The following is a 9,892-nucleotide window of genomic DNA, read 5'->3' on the forward strand; positions in this document are numbered from 1 at the left end:
AGAGGTAAATGTTGCAGTGTTTTGTACTTAGTTTTTTAATGATGGTAAAGGAAATCATTAACATGATTGGACATTATTGTATCAAGTTAAATAATGATTGGAATTATTATATCGAATTAAATAATATTTTGACTAATCGTTTATCGGAAACATTCTCCCGAAGGTTCGTGAAAAGCACATAAGGTTTAATGTTTCGATTGTTGCTACTATTCTTATCAGTATTGTTTTGCAGGAAAAGTGGAATATGATGGTGATAAGGCAAATGTAGGCAACAATTGTTATAACTTGCCTGAGGCATTATCCGAGGAACCGGATATCAACAACTTCCGGTATTATTATTTCATTAATTTCAAATGTTACCACCGGTCATAAAACACGACTCACATGCCGAGGTTTTCTTTTTATCATTTTTTTTTGCAGGAAAGATATGATTAATATTCTTTTTCATATAAAGAAAGTAATAATATGTGTTGCTTGTCACTATCAGCTTTGCAGTGATAACTTCATATGCATAACATTTCACTGTAGGTATTAGAAAATGACTACATAGGCAACATTTCATCGTTGTTCTCTTGTTTTTATTTATCTTTTCTTTCTTTTTGGTATGAGGCATTCTTATTAATCGATTCGTCGTGACTGCAGAAAGTCATTTTGCCGTATTAAATATTACATGAAATGAATAATTGCATTAAATTAAATTGTTATTGCATTACAATTCCGATAAACTTGTTTTTCAAGAATAGTTGATTCCAGTCAGATGGTTCATGGTTAGGCAGTAGTTTGCGCTCATCAGATGGAGGAGCATCGCAAGCTGGAGGTGTTGATGATATTGGCTTGGATGACCGGACACGCATTGAGCGCAAAATAGAACAAATCAAGGAAAGATTATCTCGCATTTCTCTTGCTAGAGAGGGTACCTGTCGCTTATTATTCATTTTTTTAGTAAGAATTTGTCGTAGAGTGATTTCAAATGTATGCATGACTTTTTCAGCTCTTTTTCATTCTACTTTGTCTTTGTTGGTCCAAATTATTTCCAATATCATTTCAGCGGATGTTGATGATTTCTTATCTATGACTAGCAGTATGGAAGGTGGGAACGAAAACCCACAACTGGCACGGGTTCGGCAACATTTCGAGAAAAAAACAAGAAAAGTTCACAAGAAACTGAACATCTGAAGGTTAGTTTAACGTCTGATTTGAAGAATGAAATATCGGTATTTTTCACCTGAACTTACCGACTATCTTCTGATGAAAAATCATCTAGTTCAAGTGCTTGGCTTTGTTTCACATTCCAGTACATCGTGGTTTTTATTTATGTTGTTATATGCACTCTGCACCATTACGTTTCCATACAAGGGGTAAAACTCATCACAGAGGGTCTGACCGCAGAAAGAGTGAAACTCGATAAGTAAAGCCGCAGAAACAACAAAGATATCTGAAACTAATCAGTAGTATCATGTTTTAAATGCTACTCTTTCATACTTCTTTTTTTAAAATATATTTTAAATGCTCCGCAAGAAGAAACTGTGTGGCATTGTTTAAGAAGAAGCTGGAACAACTGCAGTCAAAATTACTGGACTTGAATATGGGAATCGTCACCGAACTTTCACCTAAAAGCGCTGTCCTTAATAATATTAGGTTTGTGACTCAGTTAAAGAATAAAAAAAAATATTCCTGCACTCGGGAAGTAGATCTGTGCGTGTCATTATAAATGGCACCATTATGTTGGATGGCTAGATTGCTAACTATTTTCGACATCTCTTTTAATATGGGATCAAAAATTTCCGATAATTTCTATTTGCAAAGTAGAAATGAGATTGTAACCTACGAATACTGCTGTTTATTTTTCCGTACCTCAACTTTTCTTTACAAATTATTTTAATCTAAGTTTTTTCATGATCATGAGATATACGGATAACTTACACGAATTCTTATTTTTAGCAATAGGTGGTGTGCTGAATGCTCTGCTTGTCGTTGTGGATGTGGAAGTTACACAAACACCGCATCTAGAATGCTTCTTTGAACTCGCTATTTGAATAGTTTCTGGGAATTATGGGACTATATTTTTAGGAAAACGGGTCCACTGCTTCGGGAAGTGATATCTGCACCGCGCGGTATAGCACATATAATCAAAAGTACTTTTGGATCAGCGGATAATATACCGGATAGTATTGCAAGTGATGCATCCAATGTCGGCCATTCCACTTTTTATTCTGATACACAAACTAATGATAGGCTTGTTTTTTCTCGAGTTGTAATGGTTTGCATTTTTTATCTTGTGTACTGTTTTTTCATCTCTTCATTTTTACTTTATTTTGCTGCATATAGGAATCAGAATTCTTTTTAGAATACATAATTTGGATTTCGAGAATTGTGATGTGGCACCACTACCAGCTAAGCGTGGACATAAACGTAATGAAACAATGCCTTCACTGGCGTTTGATCTCGATAACTCTATGACCTCGTCTCATAATGAACCAGAAGTCGGATTTACCGCTGCAAATACTGTGGTTGAGTTGCGTAATGATGTTCAAGAATTGAAGGCACAGAATCAAGCGCTTCTTGAGCAACTTAATAAGTTACAGGTAAATAAAGCTACTGTTTTTTTCTCGTTTGATAATATTCTCGGAAAATGCAACATGTACAACTGATTGTTCTGAGGGTACGATGGGTATTATAAAACTCTGCCGAAAGATAAATTTAAAATGGCAAGTAATTCAAGAAGGTCCTACCGCTGAATGGTCGGCTGAGAAATAGTTATTAGCACTCATCGTCAGCTTTTTTAAATGACTCATGTACGTTCTTATCCATTATAGAAACGAGTTGTGCAGTCCTGAGCTACATTTGCATACCTGCTGTGACAAATTTAAATAGTTTTTAAATACATTATTTTCTTATCTTTAAAGCTTTTGAACTCATTGTTTGTGAAAATACATTATAGCAGTTTATTTTGATTGCTGGGAAACATTTATATTTAGAACCAGAATAAATCTGAATTCAGTTACTTCAATAATGCACTTCATGAAGAAAGGATTAAAGCTCAGGTTTGTTGAAATTAAAAGTATCAATTATTTTTTAATGATGTTGTGAGTTTTTATTTGCAGTTAAGAAACATATTTTGTTTTTACGCATCGGGTCCTCTTATCTTTCTTACTTCGTTCATGAAGTAGACTAACCGGTAGACTAATATATATGTTTTTAGAGGCTTGAAGAAATGTTAAATGAAACGATTGAATTGCATCAGGCTGAAATGATTGCACTTAAATCTGATCTCAACACAATTGCTACACGTATGGATTATCAGTACAGCGACCGTTTTCGCTCCATTGAAGAGAACATTGAGAATACTCAAAATAAGGTAAAATTGTTCTTTTCTGGGCGATAATATAGTCTTGATTTATTTCCGAATTTTTTGCAATATGTTGTGCATATCGTTGGGATTATGGCGAAAATTGAATCGTGCTTGGAAATTGATCTTTGAATAAATATTCAAAGAGGTATGACTGCTTGTTATGGTGTAAAATTGTCATTTCGTCATTTTTTATTCTAAACTGTTCTAAAGGTTAACAGAATATGAGGAGAAATCAGGTCATGAATTTCAATAGCATGGTTTTGATAGCGCAAAATTTCCTTTTCTAGATGATACGGATGGAAGTAAATGTGAAAGAATGGACAGAATCTCGACCACAGACAACATTCAATTCAGTAATGCTTTCTGGAACAAATATTTTAGTGGAATTTATCAAGCTCGTATTGCTTATTGTGTCTTTTGCTCTTGATTTTGTTAAACCTTTCACCGGCACCAGGTTTGTTACTATTCTTCTACCAGTAGGAACTTTCGGATTTCAAGGATTCATTTATTAAGAATAATGATAATATTATTTTATTTCAATCGATTAAATTCCTTTTTCGCTACTGTTGTATCAGTTTTATGATTTTCAGGACACGGGCTGGATTTGTGATCTTATTTTGGCTAGCGCTAATGATTATAACACATTTCATCAATCTTGACGAATTAATACGTAGAATTGGTGGCATTTTGCATCTTGTTTCAACATCGTCATCGTCAAACTCTACTAATTTAAATTCTTTATAGTTTTTGGATCTTATTCCGAAACTAGGTTGCTTCCTAGTAATATTTGTTTATAGGTTTCAATTTCAAATGCTTCTCTGGATGTTTGTGTTGTTGAGCTTATTGGACATATCAAGTCCATTAAAATGGCAAAAACTTGTCCTTAACATGAGCGGTCTGCATTCGGTTTGCTTTTCAATGTCAGGTGATTATGATGAACTTCTCTTGCAATATTTCATGGCAAAATCATTTTGAATTTGAAATTTCCTTTATGACTAACGAAGTTCGAAGAGACTTGCACGATAGGCCTGTCTAAATAAAGAGAAGATGGTATTTGTCAGCCGGGTTTTATTTCCGCGTGTGTCAATGTGATCTTTTGTTAACAACTTCCAAGTGACGATGAATTCATATTACTGTTAATAACAGTCGCGTAGTTTTGGAGCTGCACATATTTTTCGGAAAAAGTTTCTGCGTAAAATAGTGCGAGTTATTGTTAAACGTTGATATTTTATATTGATATTTTCTTGATATTTCTCATCAGAGTGAACTGTGAAACCGGTTTCATCAAACATTTTGATTCCATTGTATACATTTTTTTCAAATAATTCAGAGTATGTTTGGACAATTATTTCCAAAGTGTTGAAGGTCGATGATTAACGTACCATTCGTTTTGTGATGCATTAAGCGCTTACGTATAAATATTTGTTACTTTTTAGCACAAGGATAACAGGGTCGAATCTGATTTATGGGCATATTGTAGTAATTATCGTATTTCGGGAGGTCACTGACCAGGATTTTCTTTAACACCAAGGTCTTGTATATAAGGCAAATGTTCATGTGTAATTTTCAACGCATGTCATCCAATTCATATAGATCACATCGGTCAAAACGGATAAGCTACTGAGTATTGTTCAAGCAGATTTTGTATCAACGCATGTGTAACCTGTTGGAAATTTTTTATTAAATTATATTTTCCCTGGTGTGTCTGACACTGTTTTGTCAAGTTGTTGATGTTTATTCTATAAGTGATAATAACTATCCGCTGTTTAAAAAGCTGGTTGTTTTAATGAGATCATTTTACAGCTGGTGATATAAGCCTTTTTCGGTATATCTATGGATGGTGCCGAAAGCATTTGTGCGGAATAAACGGACAGCTCTTGATAAATGACAACATAAATTTTTATATGTCCCTTAATTGATATAAACATAGTATGATTTATGACATATGTTTAAATTTATAGGGTAATTTGTTATTTTATGTGACAAGAGGGCAAAAATTAATATGATTTAAATAATGAATTAAAAATGGCGAAAAGAAAGAAGCTGAAAGAATGTAAAAATTAGAGTGAAGTGAATTAGAACTTAAAGAATAATTGGGACTTTCCAAGTTCGAATTTTCATTTTGAAATAACTCCCAGTGGACCTCTTTAGCGTAATGCAACAATTTTAGGTGGGTAATAAATCATGAAAGTGAAGATGATCAAACTGATTATCATGAGGAAACACTGATTAATTGCAAATCAATGAGTGCATTGTATTTACCATCTAACAACACAGTATTTGAAGAGTCTATTCATAGGCCATTGCTATCAATCTTTTGTTATCTGTCATCCTCGTCGTGTAGTACCTTTTATTATCATCATCTCTTGATATTATTTTCGGTGTTACCGTTTGACTGCGATGCATTTGTTATTGTTGTCGCTGCTCCCGAGTTTGCAATAACATTACTTTTGGATGAATAATTGTTGGTAGATGGAACCAGTACACTGTACTGAGGAGTAAACATGAAACCATCACCATAGATGAATTTTCCAGATTCATCGCTTTCCGGTATTGGTTGCGCGCCACCCACAAATGGCTGATAACGGATATTGCTACCTCGACATGGTAATGGTAAAATTGTTATCGGCAATTCCAGCAATAAGTAATCGCCGAGTGATAACTGCAACTTGTTGCACATTTGAATAGAATTTTAAAAACTAAAATTTATGACAGAACTGAATGAATTAGTGAGATTAATGAATTCGACGACATATAATCAATTAAACATGAGGACGATTAAACATGACTTTATTTTGTAATTGGAAACATTTCATCACCGTAACTACTAATGATAATTCGTTGAATCCAATGAATTTGTCACACGTTTTTTGAGTTCTCATCCTCTCTTAACAATCTTGGATAATAAAAAGCAACACATAAGCATACCTGTATGGCGTATTCAACCCGTAAAAAGGGTTTTTTTCGGAATCTCAAAGTTGCACTGCTTGGAGATTCTTGAAATTTGACTAAAAGAGAAGTGGAATTGGGTACTGGCTGATCTGGCGTCATTGTGAAATCAGCATCCGTAGTTGTAGCATTATTAGTAACAGAGGATTTATTTAATTTTGTCCCTGGAAATAGTGAAAAACTTAAACAAGGATTATTTTATTTTTTTGCAAATATGATAAATATTCGGATATCCGGTCGAGTGTCCCAAGTTACTTTTTACTAAGCCTAAATTACTAATTTTGTTACCATGCGCGAAACACATATTTCCTGTAAACCAAGGCTTCTTTTACAATAGTCCGAACAGAATTACTTAATAATATCAATAATTGTGAGAAAAAACAAACCTATAGTTGGCGCCAAAGCAGGAATTTGCAGGAAAAACACTTCATCTTTTTCTAATAGACTTTTTGACTTAACAGCATCGTGTTTCTCGAGTCGACGTATGATCAATGTCCGATTGGGTAATGTATTATTATTCTTGGAATCAACACACTGCACTCGATCCACTAGACGAAGTTCCATCTCAAAAAAAAGAAATCATTTATTAGTTTTAGTTTTATAATTACATTAAAAAATTGAAGTATTTTATAATTATATTTAAAAAACTGAAATTTTCGTAAATTTAAATATATTATATAATGTTGTTAATAATATAAAACTCATAATTGATGTAACTTAAGAATGCTATCATGTTACTTCTACCTACAATCTAAACACGGTTCTAAAATTGATTTATCAAACTGCTCTCGATCAAACTATATATACCTGATCAACTATATGCCTTGGATGTCGATTATCAATTCTGATAGAACCAATAACTGTTTCGCCCGGTGCATAGGCAGATTTTGGCAAGCGTACTTCGGCGATCAATTTTCCTCGACAACAACAACCACCAAATGATACTGTTTCTGAGGCACCAATTGGTTGCGCGACCAATTCCATAAATGACTCCACCGGTGCAATCACTGAGATCGGCTTTTTCGCGATATATTCACGCTAAAGTATTTGTTTTTATCCAACCGCAAAATGAAGATAACAGAATTTAACAAATCAAGATGAATATTATTGAACAATAATTTGTCATAACATTTATTCGGTGATAGGTAATAAAATAAGGTGAGTCTATTTAAACCTATTTAAACTTCCTTTTCCAGATGTAGTTATATCTCCCCGAAGTATTTTCTAACTTATAAAATAGATCAAATATTTAAGCTTAAACTCACCGAATCAGTTCCAGCTTCTTCGACAACAGTAGCCCGGATAAAATATCGAATAAACCCATGAGGATTTTCGTATGAAGTTGGACAACCCAGAGGTAATGGGCATTCAAATGGCAAGCAGTATAAGTAATCAGCGATCCACGGGAAATGTCCCGGTTCTGGTCGACCAGGTGGCCTTTCCAGTAACGTGAAATCTCTATCAAAATAGACCTACAACAACAACGGAATATATTCGGAAGCAGGAACATGAAAATAGATTAGTATAACTTATACTGTTAGCTTTTACAGAAATCTCAAAATCAAATCGTTGAAGCCAGTAACGATTACGGAAGATCTCAAATCTTAAGTTCTGGTGAATACTAAATTTGATGACCGGAAGTTTAAATTGATAGATGACGGGTATCAACAAAATATTTTTTTGGTACCTTTTCAATTTCAGCTCCTTTGGCGGAATCTCTTTTTATACATGCAGCACGCCCCTTGAACTGCAATTTGATGGCTTGTATGGTCATCGGTCTCTTCAGTTCAATTTGTAATTTACCGGTTATCAATTCATCACCATGAAAGATTGGTTCACTACCAGCGTCTAACTCAATTTCGAATTGCCGAAATACATCATCAGCACTTGGCATCGTTATTTGTATAAAGGAAGAAAATCCTTTTTTCTATCCTAAAAATACCATCATTGAATTATAAATTAGAAAGGGAAATGGAAACGAGTGAAACTAATCTTCCGAAAAACCGATTTTTACGAAATTCGTAAATGTTGTCATTTATTTCACGACATACAACGTTTATTTCAGAAAGTTCGCTGGGTTCTTTTAATTATGTTACTTGTACTAAAGGATGACAATCAGCCAAAAAGAAAGATGGATAAATTAAACGAAGATTGATGAACTTACCTTAAATTGACAAAATATAATATTCCACAAAAGTTTCAACACTTCAATTTAACAAAGTGTAATTTAAAATCCGAAATAATTAATTTGAAATTGATAATGGATGATTGAATCGAAAGAGAAGAAAGCGACACTAAAAATATGCTTCGCAATTGGAATTTTTTTCTTTCGTCTTTTTGTCTGTTTGTAATTTTTTCCCTTATATGATAAAAGTGGCGGTAATAGCAAGTAGAAATAGAATAATAATATGATAGTGTAATAAGAATAATAAATAAATAGTTAATAGAGGAAGAGTAATTTCAGCAAACTATAAACAATATAGTGATCGAAAATTGATGGTGCGCAATTGTATCGTCCAGTTACTGTCACCGCATCACCAATATTTACTTTTAATATGAATGCATCGTTCTTTGTTTCGTTTCTTTTTTGAAATGTCGTTCTTTTAGGGAGTGAGTACTATTTCGCTCCAATCGTTCCTTCTTCAAAAAAAAAAAAAAAAAGTTCAATTAATTTTTAATTTTTTAATGAATTCGAAAATAAGTGCAGATGACTGATCCTGATTGAATTGTTTTCATTTCATTCATTATAATTGAAGTGTCACAGACTATTTCATTCTAATCTACCAGAGCGATTAGTATTTATGGGGAATGTTAATGCAATGATTTAGAAAAATATTTTTCGGTCAGAATATCCCATCGTTGCTTTGGGAGAAATATTCGATCATTCTCGGTCATAAAACTGTCACGAGAATAATTCTTATTCTGCAAATATTCCACAACTAAAAAGTAATTATTTTTCCAGGTTTGGCATTGACTAAAACTTGGAGTATGCATATGTACAAATATAATTACGAACCTCTTCTGCTTTTATGATAAGTTTATAGATCTATTCAGAATTTGAAGAATCTATCTTGTTCAAATTTATCAGTTACAATAGATGTAGACAGCAACGGCTTCATGAAACAAACTGATAAAATTATAGATAAATACATATTTGACTATATCTCTATGAATTGACTTATCCTCTTTTTTGGTTTCTTCTTCTTTTCAACTGATTAAATCTTTTTTTCCGTTCAGTAAGGAAGAAAAAGAGAAACAAGATGACAATGAATTAATCAACAACACTTCAAAGATGAAATTTGAATGAAATGAAATCTTATCAGATGGAGCAAAGCACAAATTTCCATTATACTACTAATCAAGAATAGAATGATTTTGGCAAAATAATAAATCTAAAATGAATTAACTACAAAAAATGATCTGAAAGTTTCGACAGAAATACTAATGTGACAACCTAATTCAAATCTATAAACAAAGGGAAAGTTTTGCATCAAATATGGGAATGAAACTAACTGTTTGAAAAAGTTTCAACACATAAGAGGGAGAGAGAGAGAGAGAGGAGGAGAGAGACTATTTATACAAAAATAGAAA

The 9,892-nt window shown here is 33.1% G+C and overlaps 2 protein-coding genes across 2 annotated transcripts; one reads left to right on the plus strand and one right to left on the minus strand.

The window, feature by feature from the left end:
* Positions 1 to 353: 353 nt before the first annotated feature.
* Positions 354 to 4,096, plus strand: LOAG_03056 (hypothetical protein; the record flags this gene model as incomplete). Its single annotated transcript, XM_020446201.1, has 10 exons — positions 354 to 392; positions 754 to 913; positions 1,049 to 1,119; positions 1,544 to 1,638; positions 2,071 to 2,235; positions 2,348 to 2,585; positions 2,979 to 3,044; positions 3,203 to 3,358; positions 3,640 to 3,806; positions 3,943 to 4,096. The coding sequence occupies 10 exons, from the start codon at positions 354 to 356 to the stop codon at positions 4,094 to 4,096; spliced, it is 1,311 nt and encodes a 436-aa protein (XP_020303426.1).
* Positions 4,097 to 5,711: 1,615 nt separating this feature from the next.
* Positions 5,712 to 8,195, minus strand: LOAG_03057 (arrestin domain-containing protein; the record flags this gene model as incomplete). The annotated part of the gene is made up of 6 exons (XM_003138594.1): positions 5,712 to 6,014; positions 6,281 to 6,465; positions 6,688 to 6,865; positions 7,109 to 7,339; positions 7,567 to 7,773; positions 7,989 to 8,195. The coding sequence occupies 6 exons, from the start codon at positions 8,193 to 8,195 to the stop codon at positions 5,712 to 5,714; spliced, it is 1,311 nt and encodes a 436-aa protein (XP_003138642.1).
* Between the last annotated feature and the right edge of the window lie 1,697 nt (positions 8,196 to 9,892).

This window comes from Loa loa (assembly GCF_000183805.2).
Source record: "Loa loa unplaced genomic scaffold supercont3.154, whole genome shotgun sequence".
Classification (NCBI taxonomy): Eukaryota; Metazoa; Nematoda; class Chromadorea; order Rhabditida; family Onchocercidae; genus Loa; species Loa loa.